This window comes from Stegastes partitus, unplaced genomic scaffold, assembly GCF_000690725.1.
Source record: "Stegastes partitus isolate 25-593 unplaced genomic scaffold, Stegastes_partitus-1.0.2 Scaffold704, whole genome shotgun sequence".
In the NCBI taxonomy this organism is placed as follows: Eukaryota; Metazoa; Chordata; class Actinopteri; family Pomacentridae; genus Stegastes; species Stegastes partitus.
Genome location: NW_007578435.1, coordinates 271,394 through 292,211, shown reverse-complemented (window position 1 = coordinate 292,211; position 20,818 = coordinate 271,394). Strand labels below are relative to the sequence as shown.

The window sequence follows — 20,818 nt, the reverse complement described above, 5'->3', positions numbered from 1 at the left end:
TCTACTTTTGTTTTCAGTTGCTGTTTTCTTTTGTTTACTTTGTCCACTCACTGTTTCCTGCTGCTTTCAGTCACTGTTTATTTACGTTTATGCTGTTTTCTGTCATTTTCACTTGCTGCTTACTTTCTTTTACAGTTTACCGTCATTTCCGTCACTGTTTACTTTCATTTCCCGTTGTTCTTGTCAGTCACTCTTCTGTTGTTTTCTGCCATTGTTTACTTTTTCCACTTACTGTTTACTTCTGCTTTGTATCTGCTTTCTGTCATTTTTAGCTGCTGTTTTCAGTTGCTGCTTGCTTTTGCTTTCAGTTTTCTGCCTTTTCCACACGTTTTCTGACTGTTCTGTTCTGACTTTGTTTTCTGTTGCTGTTTACTTTTATTTATTGTCCGTGTTTACCAAGGTATTCTATCTGTTTACTTTTTTTTTCGGTCAGTGTTTTCAGTAGCTGGTTTGTTTAGCTTTCAGTCACTGCTTTCTCTCGGTTGTCTGTCATTGTTTACTTTTTTCCCCGTCACTGTTGCCAGTTGTTGTTTTCTGTTGCTGTTTACGTTCATGCTTAGCTGCTGTTGTCTGTCGTTTTCAGCCACTGTTTTCACTTCTATCTAAGTGTTTCCTGTCAGTTTACGTTGGTGTCAACTGTCGCGTTGTCTGTTTACTGTCGTTTACAGCCACTGTTTTTAGTTGCTTTCTGTTGTTGTTTACTTAATTTTCAGTTGCTGATGTCAGTTGCTGTTCCCTGCAATTGTTGACTTTAATTGTCATCTGTTTTCTGTTTTTTGACACTTCTAATTGCTGCTTTCTGTTGCTGTTTACTGTTTTTAGCCATTTCCACCCTTTGTTTTCGGTTGTTGTTCGTTGTTCTGCTGACAGACTATCAGTGGTTCATGACATATTAGCCATGCTGGTTTGTTGACTTCCTGCTGACATAACCTCCATATTTGATGCGTTTAGGGCGACTCGGGCGGTCCAATGGTCAGTAAGAACGACTCCATCTGGGTTCTGGCTGGAGTGGTGAGTTTTGGGAACGGCTGCGCTGAGCCCAATTTCCCCGGAGTCTACACCCGGGTGTCACGGTACCAGTCCTGGATCAACAGCTTCATCACCACCAACCAGCCGGGCTTCGTCTCCTTCCAGCAAGATTCCGGTTCGACCACCGGGGCGGCGCCGTTCCTCTCCGTGTCGATGCCTCTGCTGCTGTCCATCCTGCCCGTCCTCTTCTCTGTCTTCGTCCTGTCATGGGAGGCTTAAAGAAGGTCGCCAGGCCAAAGACGCACTGCTTCTGACAAAACTGCCTCATATTTACGTTAATATTGATTTCTCACTGAACAAGCTAAAATTCTGCTCATGGTATCAAATATTTCCTCTTGTTTCTTGTTAATTTTCCTGTGATTTCATATTGAACTAATCCCTCCAGTTCATTTGAAAACAGTCCTGAAACAAAGTATATTGCATCAGAAAGGGGTGAAATAATCTGATCCCATCATCAGAATTTCATATTTAAATGTAGTGTTGCGCATAAAATTAAATGAACTATTAAATATGGTGAAAGTGAAATATTACAGATCTACAGAGCCCGAACTCGACCATTATAATAATCATAACCTTTTATAGTGTTTAATCATAATTCATTTAAAGAAATTGACCCTTAAAACTTTAAATAATGCATCAAAAATAAATTCAACGTACAATTCAAGCTACAACTTAATAAGTATGTTTTTTAAAACTGTCTTTAAATGATGCAACAAAGATTACATTTTAAAAACACAACAGCAAAATGTATGTGAGCTAAACTGAGCTGATTTATCTAACAGGTCATTTTATTGCTTTTTTTTATTGGTTGCCATTTTTACATTTTGTGTCACCGCAAAAGAAAAAAGTTGTGTAATTAATCAAATGAAATGTAACAATAATAACGAAGCACTTATGCAGAATTTGACCGTTTTTAAGTTACAAACTATTTTTAAAGATTTAAACCAGGAATAAAATGTTTCAGCACCGCAAATAAAGGCAAACAATTCTATTTAAAAATGACACAAAATTAAAGGAAACATTTTTTTAGATAATGACAAATGATAGAAACAGGGCTAATCTAAACTAAATTCTCTATTTTATTTTTAATGTGTTTTTTTTTTTTTAGTTTTATCATAAAATGTAACAACCATTATAAGTTTGACTTTGTTTTTATTAACTTTTTTTGCTGTGATATTTTGAAATGTATTATTGATATTAAAGTGATGTCTAAAAGCTTCTTTAAATATCATTAATTCATTAAAGTTATTTTGGCTCTCTGCAGCCTCCATGCACAACCGTTTACATGAATAGAGTTTGGACCGAAACCGATCGGTTGATCGAGTTTTTGTACAAACTTTTGACAGCTTTTAGTAATGTTAATATTTAAGGTGGGCACTGACGGCGAACCTGCGATTAGCAGCAGGGATGAAGAAGAAACTAATCTAATTTATGGACTTTATTATCTGTTCCTGATTTATTACTTTGATATTTACTGTCTTCTACTGTTTGAACTGTTATTTACTGTTAAGCACTGTACACATGAACAAATCACATAATATTTACTTTATCGAGGTAGTCGGATATTAGAAACGCTGGGCAGCAGCACAGATCTGTATTTCTGCTTTTGTAGCTGTTTTGAAGTGAAATAAAACCTATTTTCCTAACACTCGGCACTCTGAATGTAAAGTCTTGTTTGTCTCTTTTTGTGAAGTGAATGAACGAAAGTGAACCAGAAATCAAGAAACATCTGCTGAATGTTTGAGAAGTGAACTTGTGATTAGATAAGTTGAGTAAACTGGCTGCATTTCTGCTTCGTCACCAGACTTGAGCTTTAAGCTTCAGCTGCTGCAGCAGAACAACGAGTCCAAACATCCAAAGTCACAAAGAATCATCTGTAGCCACAACAAGAACCAGGACTCCTGCAGCTGATGTTCTGATCCCAATATAATGAAGTCGAAAACCAGCTTAAAACCAAGTTAATGTCCAAAACTTGCCGAACTCAAGCTCAAAATCAGTCTAAAACATTTTTAAACCAAGTTTGAAAACAGCTCAAGTCTAAAAGCGGAGTCCTGATCATGGAGTCAGTCAGAGATCACATGAACACTAAAACAGACAAAACCCAGGTCAAGACCAGTCTAAAACCCTGAAACCAGGTTCAAAACCAGCCCAAAATGGATCTAGTTTAAAATCATTCCAAATTATTCAAACCCAGTTCAACACTGGTTTAAAACCAGTTCAACAGCAAGTATGAAACCAACCTAAAACAAAGTCTAAAGCCAGTTTAAAGCAAAGTCTGGAAGTGAGTTCAAAACTAATATAAAACCAGTTGAAAACCAAGTGTGAAAATATTCCTAAATTAAATCTAGAACAAAATGAGTCCAAAGACAAGTATAAAGCCGAGTTCAAAACCAGTCTAAGCCAAACCAAAAACCAGTCCAAAACCAATCTAAAACCAGTGGAAAACCAAAGTCAGTCTATAACTAGGTCATAAGCCATTAAAAAAAAGTCCCAAACCCAGTCCAAAACTAATTATGAAAGAAATCTAAAATAAATTCCAAAGCCAAGTCTAAAAACAGTTTAAAACCAATCTAAGACCAGTTCAATACCAAGTCCAAAAATGGTCTAACCATACTCCACAATCAAGCTTAAAATTTGTCTGATGCCAGTCCAAAACCATGTTCAAAACCTAGTTTCAAACAAAGTCCAAAACTAGTGTAAATCATTTCTTAAAACCAATGTTGAAATAAGTTTAAAAGTAAATCGAAAGCGAAGTCCAAAACCAGTTCAAATTAAGTGTGAACATTAGCTAAAACCAAAGATAAACCAAGTTCAAAACTGGTCTAAACCAAACCAAAAGAAAAATCTAGTCTTAAACCAGTTTGCCAGCAGGTCTTTCTAGATGTGTACTGCGGACTCAGACTTCTTGCGGATCTCCAGTGTTGCGCCAAAAGACACGTCCGCATGCAGCGGGAGGAGCCGGGGGTCGAATCGACGACCCTGTGATTAGTGGACCACTTCAGGCTCCGTGTGTTCTGCTCTGTGTGCACAACATTCAGCAGAAACAACATGAAAACAACTGATTTTGCATTAATAAACATATTAAATTCTGTTAAAATTCTCCCAAGAACCGTTTATTCCTTATTTATTTACGATCGTAGCTCAAGGGCAGATTTTCTTTATACTTGAACGACAGAACGGTGTAAAGCCAGTAGTTCCGAGGTGCTATGAACGCAGCAGCGGTCACACGATCTGCTCTCTGATTGGACGTCCAGCAGGAAGTGAGAAGCCGCTTTAGGCTCGGTGAGAATGTGAAACTTCAAAGGGTTTTCTATTAATTTTTAAACTATTTTCAGCTCGTCCGAGGGAAAGTTCGCCGCCGAAACACTTCTGGATGGAACTTAAAGCCGCTCCGTTAGTTTTGTTCTGTTTTCTCTGCGGACTGAAGGCGGACTCAGAGGACGGAGGAGGATGGTGAGTTCACAGCTGCTTCAACACTGAACCGACACGTTATCAGGCTGTTTTAAAGTGTCACGTCTGCAGCTTGGGTTCAGTAAATCTCATGTGAAATTAATTCAACTCTATGGTAAAGTTATGGTCAAATTTAGCAGCAATCCGTGGTGTTGTGATTGAAGCGCAAACCAAACTCCATTTAAAAATCGGTCATTTTAAGAAGTAAATTCAATAAACTACAATTTGAACTGATGTTTTCAGTACCTTCCTGCTGAACCATTAATAGTAGACTAAATTAGGATTAAATTAAATGTAAATCCAGCCATTACTACATTATTGCACAATTACACGAGTACTCAGTAGAAAGTACTACGTTATTACTTTATAGTTAAGATGTACTTGAGTATTACTCACTCAGTTCATATTCACCTACAGCTGCTTTTACAGTCATAATATGCAAATACACATACCTTTATATCTGTACTGGGGGGCAAAGGTTTCTTTTAGTGAAATTTGAGCGTTTCTTGTGACCAAAGAAATGTTTGCAGTTACGATTAGACCGGAGCTGCACCGAATAATCGATCAATTTCCCTTGTGGATCATTAAAGTTGATCTAAGTCAATCAAATGAATGGCTCATTATTTTGATCATCAATTAATTGGTTTGAGATTTTTATTTTTAAGAAGAAGGTCAAAATTCTCTGACACAGTTTGCACAATTTTCCACTGCACATGTCTATGACAACGAATCGACTATACTGATCCACTGACATGCATCAGTGTCGTCCACAGTCTGATACTGACCGGCTCAGGGAGCAAACCACAACAAATCACCATGGCAACCACCCCCAGCATCAACACAACCTCCCACTAATAATAAATATATACATAAATAATGATCAATAAAAAAGTATTCTATTCTGAATGTGTTCAGGTCGCTGCCTTCAGACTTCAGCCTACAGGATGAAGGAGTTTGTAACATCGACGTGTTGGACGCATCGCAGCTCTCCTATCAGCAGTTCATCCAGAGGTACGGACACATCACAGAGAGGCTCGAAATAATCATCAGTGACATCATGAAATATGATGTCTTTGTGTTCTCAGGCTCTAAAATGATGCAGAAATAAAGCATTTGGTTGATATTTGGTTTAATATCCACCACAGTCACACAGTGAAGATTAAAGCTGAACACTGATCCCATGTCAACGTCTAAACACGACACACATGGTAGAAGTTGAAGCTAAAAGCTGTACGTTGCTGATAAACTGTTTTATTTGCCTTCAGATACGCTTACAGCCGACCGGTCGTCCTCAGAGGATTCACCGACAACACGGTGAGTAAATGAATCAGGAATCTTGGTCTCAACAAGTCAAACACTTCAGAGTTTTATTGTAAAAGCTGCAGGTTTCTGTAAATAACTAAACGTGTCGACTGACCTGCTGATGGTCCTGACTCAGTTTAACAGGATAACATCTAAACTTAACCAGACAGGATCGACTCTGGAAAAGACAAACAGCAAATTAACTTCATGTGTCAGCCTTTGTGTGTTAAAGTAATGTTTTATATCATTTCTGTTGGGCTTTAATCTCTAATTTGTACATTTCTCAGGTAAAAATGCACAGTTAATTAGTTTTATTCTCTATTAATCTTATTTATTGGAAAAACATTTGCTTGACTTAATTCCTGAAGTATTTTTTTAAACTCATTTTGTTTATTTATTGAGAATTTTCGACTGCCCTACTGTGTGTCTTTGGTGTGTTTCTTAAATATTTTTTATTGTGTATTTTTCTTCTTTCTTTCTTTTCTTTTTTTTTTAATCGATAGATGCTTTTCAACTTCCTGCTCTGTCTGTGGTGCATCTTTTTCAGCTTTTAAAATTGTATTTTACTTTATTTATCTTACTTTTTAGTTTTTTTTTATTGAATAATATAATATATTTGTTAATATTTTTTATTATGTATTTTTCTTCTTTTTTTTAATCGATAGATGCTTTTCAACTTCCTGCTCTGTCTGTGGTGCATCTTTTTCAGCTTTTAAAATTGTATTTTACTTTATTCATCTTCCTTTTTAGTTTTTTTTTTTGAATAATATAATAATAAATGTATTTATCAAGCTTTTGTGTTTTATTTTATTTTTTACTATTAATATTTATTGATGGATATTTTCTGACTTTGCTGCTCCGTCTGTGGCTTTCAGTTTCTGTGTAATTTCCTTTTTTCCTGTTTATTTACTTATTTATTTTTGTTTATGTTTTTATTGATTTAATAATGGGTTTGTGGGCTTTTGGTTATTTATTCATGTATTGACCGACTGATACTTTCTGACTGCACTACTCTGTGACTCCATTTTTCCTTTTTATTTTAATTTTTTAAAATAATTTTGTTTATTCAGCTTCTCTGGCTGTGACTCACCATTTGTTTTTGGTTTTTGGTTTATTCAGTTATTGACAGAAACTTAAATTAAAACAAATTCACTAGTTTTATGTGTTTGACCTCTTTTTCTTTATTAAGTTTTTATTTATTAGTGTATTGATTCTTTCTTTTCCCTGCTCTGTCTTGCAGTGCTCAGGTTTTTTTTTAATTTATTTATTAAAATGTATTTAATTTATTCGTACAGAAATTCCAGCTGCTTTGCTCCAAGTCGACTTTGTTGAAGGAGTTCGGCTCTCGGACGGTGAAACTGAGCACAGCCAACACTTACTCCTACAGGAAAGGTAACGTATTGATCCTCTCTGATCCGGGTGTTTCAGTCTATATTTACTGATCGATGTGTCTCAGTCTGTATTTATCGATCCATGTGTTTCAGTGGACGTCCCCTTCCAGCAGTATGTGGAGCTTTTACTGAGGCCCCAGGCTGCAGAGGCTCTCGGCAGCGGTGAGATCAAAAAAGTTTTTTCATTCTGGTCTTCAGACACAAACATGTCGAAGCTTTTTAGAAAGTTCCTGAAGAAACAACCATGATGTTGAAGTTAACAGAGAGAAGCTGCAGATTAATCCTTTAAATAACAGGGTTCATCCTATGTGGAGCAGGAACATGTAGAGTAAATATCCAGCGATGAAGTGAACTGAGCTCAGGAGGATTCTGGATGTTTCTGACTCTGTGTTCGTGTCTTTGTTCTGCAGACACTCTGTATTTCTTCGGTGACAACAACTTCACCGAGTGGCAGAGTTTGTTCGATCAGTACGAGTCTCCACCGTTCGTTCTGCCCAACACCAGCGGAGCGTTCAGCTTCGGCATCGCAGGTCACATGATACACTCAACTGGTTTCAGATATCGTACTGACAGATCAACGAGGCGATCCAGACAACAATGAGAGAAAGAAAACTAATGAAAATCGTTCCGTCTTCTCCTCCTTCAGGTGCTGGAACAGGAGTTCCCTTCCACTGGCATGGTCCTGGTTACTCAGAAGTCATCTATGGACGAAAAGTAAGACTTCTGTCCAAGTAATAGTAAAAGTATGAGATCTATGGTAGTGATTTCTGAAAATACCAAGTGGTGACTTCTGATGTTTTAGTGGTGATTTTGCATCTTTTGTCACGATTTCATGTGTTTTTATGTTGATTTTATGCCTTTTCATGTTAATTTTGCATCTTTTTGTGGTGCTTTTGTGTCTTTTTTTGGGTGTTTTTGCACCTTTTGTTGGGATGTTGTGTGTTTTTGTGGTGATTTCATTTGTTCTGATGTGGACTGCATGTCTTCCTATGTTCATTTTACACCATTTCGTGGTGCTTTCACATCATAATCCAATAGATATCAAAGGACATTAGATAAAAGAAATCAACACACTGTTTCACTGTTAAAAAGAAAAAAAAACACACACACACCTACAGCAGACGTCCTCACACACAACACAGCCTGAACAATCAGCAGACTCGGAGTCTAACCAACACACGATCAGCTGTGCTTCACCACAGGGAGCTTCAGACTCTTTTCCCGCCTCAGTTAACCCTGTTTCTAATGAACTCTGAATCTTTTTGTTTTTCCACAGCGCTGGTTCCTCTTCCCACCCGATAAGGAGCCTCACTTCCACCCAAACAGAACCACCCTGTCCTGGGTGACGGAGACCTACCCAAACCTGCCGGAGGAGGAGGCTCCAATGGAGTGCACCATCAGACCCGGAGAGGTAACAACATCCTCCTGAGGTCTGACTTTAAAACTCACATTTAGCAACGTACAAACTCCAGACTCACAAAACAAAAGGAAACTTTAAATCCTTGTTCAGATAAGTGTTCCAGAGATGCCACATACTGTATAAACACTGGGGTGAATGTGTTCACCAGAAACTCATGTACACTCTGCACTGTGAGGTGGTTTATGAGAAATAAGAGTCAGATGGAGGCCAGCATGTTTGGTGTCAATCTGAGCAGAACGACCACAGTGAACGTAGACAGTGAACGTAGACAGTGAAGCACGAAGGTATTGTAAATAAAAAAAGACAAAGTTTCCTACATTTAGATGCATAAATTGTGCATGTAGAGGAGATATGCTGAAAGTTAAAAACAACTTTTTACTGAATATTTTAAGGGGTCAGAAACGCCCATTGACGACTGTTGTGAACTAAAAACGATCCAAAAATGAATCCAACTTAAACGGCGACTGAATACAAACTATGCAAAGCCTCGTGATTATTTTAAAGTTTAAACAGAGTTTCTACTGTCGAGTATGTCAGAGCTACAGGACTCTGAAGACGACTGTCTACTGATTTCCCATCGTTTTGTCACCTCTGCCAAGGAGGTTACGTTTTAGCCAGCGTGTATCTGGTTGTTTGTTTGTTTGTTAGCAAGATAACTCGAAGAAAAGTTAGGAACGTGGTGATGTTCTGGCTTACCATCTGGTTATTCTCTTATAAAACAGTAAATGCTGTTAAGTGTCACAGTTGTGCAGAATGCTGTTGTTGCGCCATTTGTCCACTAGATGGAGCTCTGCCTCCATTCAGTCCTTCAGTCCTCACCGCTATCTTCTCAGTAGTACAGGAGGAAGCTACAGCCAGTCAGCCTTACAGGCGTGGGCTGAGCAGAGATGCTGACACATAAGTTCATAACTACTTTTGTGACATTAACGATGACTCAGCATGTCTCCTCTTCTTTTTGGTTCCTGAAGACATTTGACCTTTGTCATATCACATCTCAGATTGAGTCCAGTGTGTCTGCTGTGAACCGGGTCAACCACAGCGACACAAAAACAGGATAGATATCAGAGCAAGATCTCAGTCCACAATGACATCATTTAGAGACACAATCTAAGGAGGCCTCACTGTCACAAAACATAAAATCAGTGTTTTTGTTGTTTCTCCACCAGCTGCTGTATTTCCCCGATCGCTGGTGGCACGCAACCCTCAACCTGGACACCAGCGTTTTCATCTCCACCTTCCTGGGCTGAACTCAGCTCTGTGCTCCTTTCTAAAAAGAATTCCTTTTTAAAAATCAGTTTCTCTTCCGTCGCAGGCTGACCGGAAAGTAAACCGACTAGTTTTTCAGGGACAAACAATGAGCTGTGACCAACTGTGATCTTTGTTAATTATTTTTTGATACAGACTGATGCACTTATGTAATTCCAGACGAATGTTTTTAGCAGATTGTCGCCCTTAAATGTCAACAAGCTTTCCAACAATCGTTATTTTAGAGTGTATTTAAAGAGCTCAGCAGCTGAACTTCTGTTATAGAGGCTGAGTTAAGCTCCTGAGTAACAAGAGATCAGGGAAAATGTGTTTGAAGTACTTGAAAATACGCGTGAAGGCCACTTGTAAGTGGAAGCAGGGTTCAGTTTTTACAGTTTTCAGTCTCAGTAATTCACACAGTGACCAAAGTATGTTTCACCGTTACCATGAGGTCCAGTAACTGCAGCTGTAGAGAGTTTAAAGTGTAGAAACTTGCAAATAGCGCATGTTTTATGGGGCTTCTTTTAGGGTTTAAACAAAGTCCACATTGCAGAGTCACCGCCTCTAACAGCACATTTAAAACAACAAAGTTCTTTCCAATAGAGGAATAATATTAACTTTAGAAAACACGTTTAAATATGGAGGATGGGACCACCTACTGCTTTACTTATCACAAAAATGGAAAACTCTTACCTAAATGTTAAGAACTAAATACCAGACCATATTACCCAACTAAAATAAGAATTAGAGTTTACAAAATCAGACGTGGAAAACTCAACGCATCCTAAGCTTCCCTCTGAGCAGCTGCAGGCAGAACCAGGCTCAGGGAGGTCAGACGTCTGCCTCGACTGGTTGGGTCGAGCGTGAAGACAAAATGGAAAACAGATACCATCCATCCATCCATCATCTATACACCGCTTAATCCTCACTAGGGTCGTGGGGGGGCTGGAGTTTATCCCAGCTGACTGAGAATTTAGAATCACCAATTAACCTCAACATGTTTTTGGACTATGTGGGAGGAAGCCGGAGAACCCGGAGAGAACCCACGCTGCACGGGGAGAACATGCAAACTCCACGCAGAAAGATCCTGGGTGTCCTCACCGGGATGCGAACCGGCGACCTTCTAGCTGTGAAGCAACGGTGCTAACCACTGAACCTCCTTGCAGTGAAAACAGACACATAAGTAGGAATAAAAAAAAAAAAATAGACCAGAAACTGACACAAGCAGCTCTTTTTGTTTCATATGTGAATGTAAATTGTGTTGATATTCTGCTTAAACAAGATTTTGGTACATTTTTACCAAATGCTTTTTTACCCTCTGAACCCCAAAACCCACTGGCCGGTACAGGCAGCATGTTCTCTTTTTGAAAAGTTGCACCATTTATCAGCTAGAAACTGTAAAACAGAAAGAATCAGATTTCACATGTTAACTCTTGGGGGGAATCCGTCATTCTAGTTGTGTTTTACTGCACAGACGACATTTTGAGTTGTATGTTTTGTTTAATTCCATACATTTAACCCCTGAGATACATGTTTTATATTTATGTCCTTTAATGATTTTTAATGAAGAATCTATGAAGCTAAATAACTGTAACAATCTGTGCATGTGGATCAATAAAGTGACATAACAGATCAATAAACTGAGATAATAGATCAATAAACTGAAGGACAACTTATTGATCTGTTTGCGCAGATTTCCCCACAAACCCCTGAAGGGCTCTGTAGGTTTTTATTTACCATCTGTTGTAATGAAATATCTTGAATTACACTTAATAAATGGATAAACCTGAACAGAAGTGACGTGTGTGTTTTTATAATTTCTGATCACTGAGCACATAGAACTGAAGCTCAAGAGTAGAAAACATGAAGGTTTATTGTGTCGGAACATTTTCAAACAGCAGCAGATGATTTAAAGCCTGAATCTAAAAATGTATTTTCTGGTAAATCTGCTCCCTTCTAACGTCTGCAAAATCTTTTAACAAACGCAGAAAATCATCAGACTTTAAAGCTGGAGAGTAAATAACACATTTGAAACAAACATTAAAACAGCAAACTTGTGCACGATTTAGCAAGCAACCCGAGATAAATATCAGTTTACGAACTATTGTCTGATGCTGATAAAAGATGGCGACACAAAGTCTGGAAACTTAGACAGAAATCAAACCTGTAACAGTGTCAGAATTCATTTTTTCCCCCCACAAACCTGCACAGAATCTAAATTTACTGATCAACATATAAAACATAAACTGGTCCTTCCACCTGCTGATTCCAGCTACTGTCCAGGTGTAAAGTTTCGTCTCTTTCTGTTTGCCAGCAAACACAACATTTATCTTTATTTACAGTTGAAATGTTCAGCTCCAGGTTTAATGTGATTATTTTTCAGTGTGATTGTAGTGTGTCGATCCTTGGAGGATGAACTCACAGATCTGTGATCAGTCTGATTTTAAACGGATTCAAGAGGAAAAAGTGTTTTTCGTTAACGCAACCTAAACTACACTGAGTTCATGAAACATTGGTGTTGTAGAATAAAAGCCTGTCTGACTTCACGTTCAGCTCTGAACACACTGACTTGTCCTCAGTAGTCTTCCACCCAGCCGTTCTCCAGAATAAAAGCATCGATGACCTCCTTCATGGCCAGGTTTGGGATCAGCTGGTCCTGGGTCAGTGGAGTTCGCGTCACCGGGTCAAAATGGCCGACTCTCTGCAGGAAGAGCGTCCAAGTTTAAACTCTGATTTTAACAGTTTGGTTCTGCTTTAATGTGCAACCCCCCCCCCCCAATGCAAAGAGTTAAATCCTGTCAACAAGTCATGAAAAAAACAGTTGAAATTGTCCCTTAAAAGTAACAGATAAAAACTGTACACAAAAGGAGTACATCCCTGTGCAGTATCACATAAAATATAAATGAAATGAATAAACTACCACAGTGAATGCACAGTCCTGACAGTGAAGCACAGAGGCAGCTTCTGTCTCATTGGCCATTTGTGCGTCTTTGTTGTCGTTTGGGAGAAATCTGTAGTGATGTAGTTTTTATCTATTTATGTCTGTTTTGTGTGTTGTTGTCAGTACGAGGTGTGTCAGAAAAGTTCCAGGACTGGTGTCACAAAAGATATATTTCAAACTACGAACTACCAGTTTTCCCCTTCAGACGATCAACCAGCACGTCTACAAAGACATCCTGCGACGTTTGCTTCGTTCGCGAGAAGAGGCGAGAGTTGTGTCAGGACAAGTCGTGGCTGCTTCACCATGACAACACGCCTGCTCACAATGTCCTGAGCATCCCACAGTTCCTGGCTGAGAAGAACATCTCCGTGCTGGAGCAACCTCCCTACTCACCCCACCTGGTTCTGTGGGATTTTTTCCTCTTCCTCAAGTTCAAGGGGGTCATCAAGGGGACCCGTTTTGAAGACGTGGACGACATCAAGATGGCTGTGACGACGGAGCTGCAGAGAATCCTGGAAGAATCCTTCCAGGAGTGCATGGCGGCAGAGAAGGCTGGAGAAGGGTGTTAGACTCCAGGAGGATTACTTGGAAGGAGAAAAGTAGTTTGTAGTTTGGATATGAAATCTATCTTTTGTGACACCAGTCCTGGAACTTTTCTGACACACCTCGTACGTGTCACTTTGTGGTAATTTGTTGCTTTGTTGAGGTTTTGCGTCTCTCTATGGCTGTTCTGTGTCTGTGGTTGTTATATATGTCTTTTTGGTCATTTTGTGTCTCTTTCTAACCAGGACCACCACAGTGAACGAATAGTCCAAACAGTGAAGCATGGAAGTACTTTGTATCTTTTTGGCCATCTGTATGTCTTCGTGATCATTTTGTGTCTCTTTGTGTTCAATATGTGTCTGTTTGTGGTTGTTTTGTGTCCCTTTGTGGTCATTTTTTTCTCTCTCCTGACCAGGTCTACCATCGTGAATGCATAGTCCTGACAGTGAAGCCCATAGATGGGAGTGTGATGATATGGGGCTGCACAGTGTTCCAGTACCACATTTATATAACTAAGAGTTTATGATCTATTTACAGGAACATGTTTGGAATATTGGATAGTGTTTATGGAGAGGTACTTTAACTCACGAGCTGATGCTACATTATTATAAACACTTACATCTGCATTATTTTTTTTCTTATTGCTTTTGAGTAAAATAAAAATTCATTTGTTGAATGTGTTTTCATATTAATTTGACATTTTTTAAGCACTTTGTAACCTTGTTTTCAAAAAGTTCTGCACAAATAAAGTAATCAATATTGGCTCAACTTTGGTTTGATGCTAACATTTTCATTTAGTGACATTTAAAAGGTTTAATTTTTATAATGAGGAGTTTTGTTGTTGAAACTCTGCTGTAGAAATCCTCAAACACAGTAAAGGTGTGTCTGGATCGGCCCTGTGCAGTTTCAGTCGCTGATTCGTGGCCAGTTTTTACCTGCAGATGCTCTTCGATGTCTTTTCGGTCGTACGTGACTCCACTCGGAGTGATGCAGGGCTCCCTCATTAGCTCGAAGCTGATTTTTCCACACAGGAAGTCTGGAATCTCACGCTTCTGTCAAACACACAGCAGACAGATTTCTTTTATCAAATCCTCTGAGTGTTGATGTCAAATAAAAGCTAACTTTGTCTCCGTGTGTCAACAGATGTTTGGTTTCCAGGCAGCGACACTAACCTTCCTCTTCTCGTCTACTTGACAGAAAAGCTCCTCCATGTCTGAGAGATATTTATCCTGAAGAAAAACAGGCTTTTTTTACTTTACAAATAATCACATGTAAACAGGCTGAGGGTTAATAATGAAATATGAGACACTGAAGCAGACATGAAACTACAAGAATCAACACATACTTCAGTCAGAATAGAATGTTTTCAGTCACTCGACTCCAAACCATCTCAGCTTGTTGTGTTTCTGCAGGAGTCAAGTTCACGCTGATGTCCTGCTATTTAACGGCTACAGAACTCAAAGAACTGACTTCCGACAGAATCATCAAACCTACATGTTTTGTGTGGATCTCATTGAGACTGTGTTGAACTCTGCCGTCGTCCGATTTGTCCTCTTGTCTCTGTCTGCAGCCCTCCAGCTCTCTGAGGATTACACATGTACTTATTTTACATTTACAAACCAACATCCACTAGAAAACAACACAGAACTAAATGTTTTTTGAAGAGGTGCACGTCTCTGGTAAACATCTTGTTATTATCCTTCAAAAACACGTGAAAAAATAAAGCAAAAAATAACCAAATACAACCTGGAACCCCAAAAGAAAACAAGCCTTGTTCGTATTTTCTTTTTAGGATTATTATCAGACATCCAACTTTTCCACATAAACCCATTTTTCTAAATAATCAGGTCACTGAGCTATTTTGCTATCACAGGCCTGGACCTGCCTCTTTTTCTCAGCCAGGATCAGTTTGGTGAGGTAGGCGTGCAGCTCGCTCTCCTGGTTGATCCTTCTCTCCTCCATGTTGTTCCAGCGTTTCTTCTTTGCCATCCGCAGAGCGCTGGGAATGTCGTCGCCGAAGTTCAGCCGCTGCTCTTTGGCCAAGTTATACGCTGGACCGAGAAAACCGAGAAGTGAATGTTAACTTTTCATCTGTTTTAAGTCACTGGTGTTATGATTGAACACATTCTACAATTTGTTAGTAATAGTATATGTATAATAGTATTTTGTTTTATATATTGATGAAAGATTGATAAAAAAAAAAAAAATTCTATCAATTGTAAAATATTATGTGTGTATATACTATATATATATTTATATATAATTATCATTTTAGAATTTGATCTTACAAGCTGTTATCCTGTTGTGTTTTACTTTTTTAGTGTTTTATATCTGTTGTATTTAAAGTTTTGTTCTTACAATTTGTTTTCCTTCCTTGTCCTGACACTTTAGTATTTTATATTGATTTTATAATTCAAAGTGAAGCAAAGTGGCTATTTATCTGTAACTCTGACTGTTCCAGGTAAAAAGTTGAATCCTGTCAACAAGAAAAGACTCTTTAGACCAGTGATTCTCAACCATGGGGCCGCGGCCCATTATCGGGCCCAAGTGCTGCCTACTGGGCCGCGAAAAACTTTAAATTCTGCACCTGTGGGCTGCAGGATCCCCCACAAGCCAGCCGCAATTAATTAAAATTATGGAAAAGTTTTTAAAAATAAAAAATGACGATGGAAGTGATGCCACCCCCTCCTCAAAGGCGAAATTTTGCGCCAGTATAACCCTGACTTTATTAAGTTTGGTTTTGTGAATGGAGGTAGCGAGGCAGAGCCGAGAGCCCGGTGTGTAGAGGGTGGGTTAACACTAGCCCACGAAGCACTGAAGCCTTCAAAGCTACGGCGGCATCTCAAAACCAAACATCCAAAGCCAGTTGGGAAGCTGGTGGATTTTTCAAAGAGAAAAGAAAATGGGCTACAGCAATAATATCACTTATTTTACAAGGTTTTAGCTTGTTAAACTGTAAGTGGACTTGATTTAGTTTTTGAATTCAAATCAAACCAAGACTCGGATTAATTGAAATGAAAGTGTTCATACCTAAATGGGCCTGGGCCACTTTGTACTGGGAAACCTGGGCCTAGGGGGTCAAAGAGGTTGAGAACCCCTGCTTTAGACTCTTTAAAGCTGTTAACACTGAGGTTGCCGTCATCTTGTTTGAACAACCTTTATTGAACTGAGTGGCCACAACGAGGTGAGGCTTCGTGCTCTAATTATGACGAGTTCACCTCATACAAGATTCAGAACGATCACAGAGCTTTAAATGCTAAAAATGCTGGCACGCCGTAGCTCTGCTAAAACCTTCTGGATGGAACTAGAAGCACCAGAGTTTCCACATCAACATAAAGACGCCTCTGTGTGGTTCTCAGCAGAACCTCCTGTACTGTGACCAAAACCCCTCGTACCTCTCTGCAGGTTGCCGATGGCCTCGTCGTAGTTTTCCATCTCCAGGTGACACTGACCCATGAAGAAGTGAGCTTTGACCGACTGGCTGTCGAACTCCAGGGCGTTTCTGCAGTCAGTCAGAGCTTTATCGTACTGCTGCAGCTTCACGTAGCACAAAGCTCTGTTGGTGTAGAAGGCCGGGACGGACGGACTGTGGTTCTGCAAAACACAAATACTGACTGTAGGGATCCAAGTTTTTCTATGTGTCAACCAGCCGTGATTTAAAATGACGCTGTTTTATTGCCAAATCCCCAGTAGCATGAGGTCAGGGAGAAGTCGTTCTCTCATCTCAAAATATAAGATAATGAAAATATATCCTTTGATTAAAAACACTGAAACAGCGACTTCATAAACGCAGCTGTTCTTATCAACAAGGCCAGAGATCCTCAGTGACTCTGCCTCCCCCATCCTCCACCACAGACAGTGACTCAGTGCTTTACATCGCACCTCTATGGAAGCACAACAACCACGAAGACGGAACTCAGAAATGTCTTCTGTGATGTATTTCTTTCACATTTTTGCCATTTTGTGACACTTCAGAGACTGAACAAGTTTAAATGTAGGGATTTTTCAGCTGAAATGCAGGCAGTGCTCACAGAGGAGATAAATATAGAAGTTGATTCAAAATGTAAGCAGTAAAATATTCACACCATGTCAGCTCTTTTCCAGTCTTGATAACTTGTCTTTATTTTAGATTTGCGTCATTATAACGATGTCATTCTGCACAGAAGACATTTCTGAGTTCTCTCTTCTTCTGTATGGATGTGTCTGCTGAAGGAGTTCAAAGGGTTAACCAGATTTTTTCACACTAAAAGGCCTTGAAGTGCAATTCCAAGATAACATTTGAGAGCTATTTTTAGGAGAAACACACACACACACACATTATATATATTCAGACACTGCTGTTGCATATAAAGTCACATTTTGTTCTTACTATGGCTTTGCTGTAGCAGGCTGCAGCCTCCAGGTATTTGCGGCTGAGGAACAGCCGGTTGCCCTGCTCCTTCAGCTCCTGAGCCGACACCGACGCGCTCTTCTCCGGACTCTCTGACATGTTGTCCACGAGGCTCGCTGCTCCACCGGCAGCTGCCTCCTCACTTTGCTTCCCAATTCTGACGCTCAGATCCAGCAGGAGGGACGGAAACTGACGTAAAAAGATCGTGCGATTTTCATTCAATCAAAATCCTGAATGGAAAACTTTTTCACAGCAGGTTTTACATCCCAACATGTTTGATACTAGATTATATTTGTTTTTTTTAAAAGCTTGTAAGCAAAATACTGATGTACTTTACATTGAACCTGATAGAAAGCTACTGGCAGCTGGCTTAATCTGGTCATGATCGTGGGTTCTCTCTGGGTTCTCCAGCTTCCTCCCACAGTCCAAAAACATGTTGAGGTTAATTGTTGATTCTAAATTGTCCGTAGGTGTGAATGTGAGTGTGCTTGGTTGTCTGTCTCTAAGTGTAGCCCTGTGATAGACTGGTGACCTGTCCAGGGTGTCCCCTGCCTTCACCCTGAGTCAGCTGGGATAGACTCCAGCCCCCCATGACCCGAGTGAGGATTAAGCGGTGTATAGATAATGGATGGATGGATGTGTGTTTAATTGTAGGTAGAATGCTGCTGCGACACTGAAATTTCCATGAGGGGAGCAATTAAGTCATTTATCTGTTTTTCTTTAATCAAGATTTTCCATGCAGGACCTTCACTTCTAGTAAAGTATTTCTACAGTGTGGTATTAATACTTATATATATATATATATATACATCACATACACTACTCGTCACTGTACAGCCCCAGAGATAGCAGACACACCCCATTTACATCATATCTGAGTTAATAAAAGTCTTTATGAACTCTAAATGCTCCACACAGACCATATCCTTCTGTTTTTTGTTTCAACATATTGTTTCTTTCTCTCTCTCTCTGTGTGTGTGTGTGTGTATCACTGCAGCCATATAGAAATGACACACTGATTTAATTCACATTTCATATATATATATATATATTTGTGCTGCTGCTGCCCTGAATCACTGCTAACATGTAGCTAACGTCTGTCACCCTTCATCTCTGCTGTTTCCACCATGTATCATGTTTATGAGGTTTGTTGCAGCTTGTTTGAATTCACGCTGTCAGACATTATAACACTACTGAACATGATGAAGAGCATAACACTAGCATCACATCGGTAAGCTAACGGTGAGCTAACAACATATTTCCCCGTCATGTTCACCTACCTGGGGATTCTGTTTGATCACCACCTTGACACTGAAGCGGTTAAGTATGATATGAAGATACAATTATATACTACTGAGCAGGTTAATGTAATATAAGATGGTGGCTAACTAATTAGGCTACCTACCTGCCGCTAGCTACAAGTTGTATTGATGTTATGAAGCTAACAGATGTTTTGGTTTTAATCAGTGACGAGAAACGCGTCATCAGGCGGCACGCTGTACGTTCATTGGCTTTAAAGATGTCTGCACAAACCCGGAAGTTTACAGAACCTGACTGAGAATCACCCAATTTTTAAGATTTATTCAGTTTAAAAGTAATTCAGTGGTATTAGTCTGGACAGTCATGAGTACATAGCGAAAATAAACGTTTTTAAGTGAATTCGGCGTGTTTAATTTTCCAAAATGTGAATAAATATAGGTTTTCTTTTCTTTAAAAAAAAAATAAAACGGAGCTGTAGGCATGTCCTTAGACAGGAGCTGGAATGGTTCAGAGCTCACCTGAGAATCATTAAGTTTTGAAGATTTCTTCAGTGTTTAAATAATTCACTGAAGCTGTGAGTACATGCGAGCTTACAAATAAAAAACAAGCTGTTAAAAGTTAATTCGGCGGATTTAATTTCACAAAATGCGGGCTAATACAGGCTAAAACAAATAAAACGAAGTTCAATTGGGGAGCAGACAGTGGGACGCTTCACAGTCTGCTTGAGATAAGGTTTTTATGACTTCTTAAGTGTCAAACTAACGATAGTACTGAGATCATCCATGATTATATATAAAATAGTAATCTGTTAATAGAAACTTCGGCAATTTAATTGGACAAAATGGCACAAAATAATAGGTTAAAACCAAAGTTCAGTAGCAGGAAGGGGCAGGAATTTGAAGGCTGTAGAACTTGCCCAAGAATCATCACGTTTTTAACATTTATTCTGTGTGAAAGTAATTCATTGGGACTTGTCAGTATTTCCAATAGTACACAGCAAATAAAATTGTTAATATCTAATTCGGCTTATTTAATTTTGACAAATGTGAACAAATATTGGCTAAAAACATCTGCAGCCCCCGAGCACATCTGTACAGACACTTACTGTGATAGAAGGTCTTCAATCAACAAGAAATCAGTCATTTCATTTTCAAATGTAATTTATTTTCCCTTTGCTGCTCCTTCACATTCTTTATCTTACTATATACACATGTATATATATATATAATATATATAAACTTTATTATAAAGTAGCTACTGAATGAACACAGAATACAGTAAAAGTCAAACCTGAATGGTAAAAAATGTAAATATAACACACTGAATCACAACAAAACACATACATTTCTATTTCAACCCTGCAAATATAGCAGATAAGCTAAAGATCTAGAGGAGCGAGACTGTTTTTTTCGTTTTTCATTGAAGCATTATAACAGCTTTCAAACATTTGCATAGTTGTTATGTTCTATTATTGTGATGGTAGTTTTAGATTTAGGAGAATAAAACACTTTCTTTTCTTCTGCACTTAAAAACCTTGAAAGTAAAACAGAATCCAGCATAGTTTATAAAGTTGATAAAGTGCTAACGCTGCCCCACAGCAGGTCTCCACTGAAACTCTAAAACACTTTATTTATGAACATTTATTAAGACTGCAGGAAAACTGAGAGGAATAAACTCCAGACAGTTTCTAACTTCTACTCATCTACCAACAGTGCAAATAAGACAGTTTGGACCTGAAAACCACCCTGTGACGTGAGAGATAAAGTGCATCATGTGTTTTCTAACATTTTCTAAAATGTGGACGGATGTGCAGCTTCTGGCTCATTTCTTGGAGGCAAAGCTGCACC

The 20,818-nt window shown here is 38.9% G+C and overlaps 3 protein-coding genes across 4 annotated transcripts in view; 2 read left to right on the top strand and 1 right to left on the bottom strand.

Moving 5' to 3' along the window:
- The window catches only part of LOC103363968 (serine protease 33), a 12,805-nt gene extending 10,108 nt beyond the window's left edge, over positions 1-2,697 (top strand). The window contains exons 5-6 of the mRNA XM_008290953.1: positions 714-721; positions 952-2,697. Coding sequence (XP_008289175.1) covers positions 714-721; positions 952-1,248 — 305 coding nt within the window. The 3' untranslated portion in view covers positions 1,249-2,697. The remainder of the gene's footprint in view (positions 1-713; positions 722-951) is intronic.
- Positions 2,698-4,292: 1,595 nt separating this feature from the next.
- On the top strand, positions 4,293-9,979 carry jmjd8 (jumonji domain containing 8). The gene is made up of 9 exons (XM_008290946.1): positions 4,293-4,482; positions 5,395-5,490; positions 5,745-5,793; positions 7,077-7,173; positions 7,266-7,334; positions 7,583-7,702; positions 7,819-7,886; positions 8,449-8,583; positions 9,759-9,979. Exons 1-9 carry the CDS (start codon positions 4,403-4,405, stop codon positions 9,837-9,839), a joined length of 795 nt encoding a protein of 264 aa, XP_008289168.1. The 5' UTR covers positions 4,293-4,402; the 3' UTR covers positions 9,840-9,979.
- Positions 9,980-11,685: 1,706 nt separating this feature from the next.
- LOC103363960 (STIP1 homology and U box-containing protein 1-like) lies at positions 11,686-19,163 on the bottom strand. Of its 2 annotated transcripts, XM_008290944.1 has the most exons (9): positions 19,117-19,163; positions 18,992-19,022; positions 17,691-17,900; positions 16,717-16,915; positions 15,207-15,372; positions 14,816-14,903; positions 14,494-14,550; positions 14,257-14,373; positions 11,686-12,538 (listed from the first exon to the last, which is right to left on the bottom strand). In XM_008290944.1, the coding sequence occupies exons 3-9, from the start codon at positions 17,808-17,810 to the stop codon at positions 12,413-12,415; spliced, it is 873 nt and encodes a 290-aa protein (XP_008289166.1). In that variant the 5' UTR covers positions 17,811-17,900; positions 18,992-19,022; positions 19,117-19,163; the 3' UTR covers positions 11,686-12,412. The 2 variants fall into 2 exon arrangements, with proteins under 2 accessions (XP_008289166.1, XP_008289167.1); XM_008290945.1 differs by lacking the exon at positions 18,992-19,022 and having other exon boundaries at positions 19,117-19,157.
- Between the last annotated feature and the right edge of the window lie 1,655 nt (positions 19,164-20,818).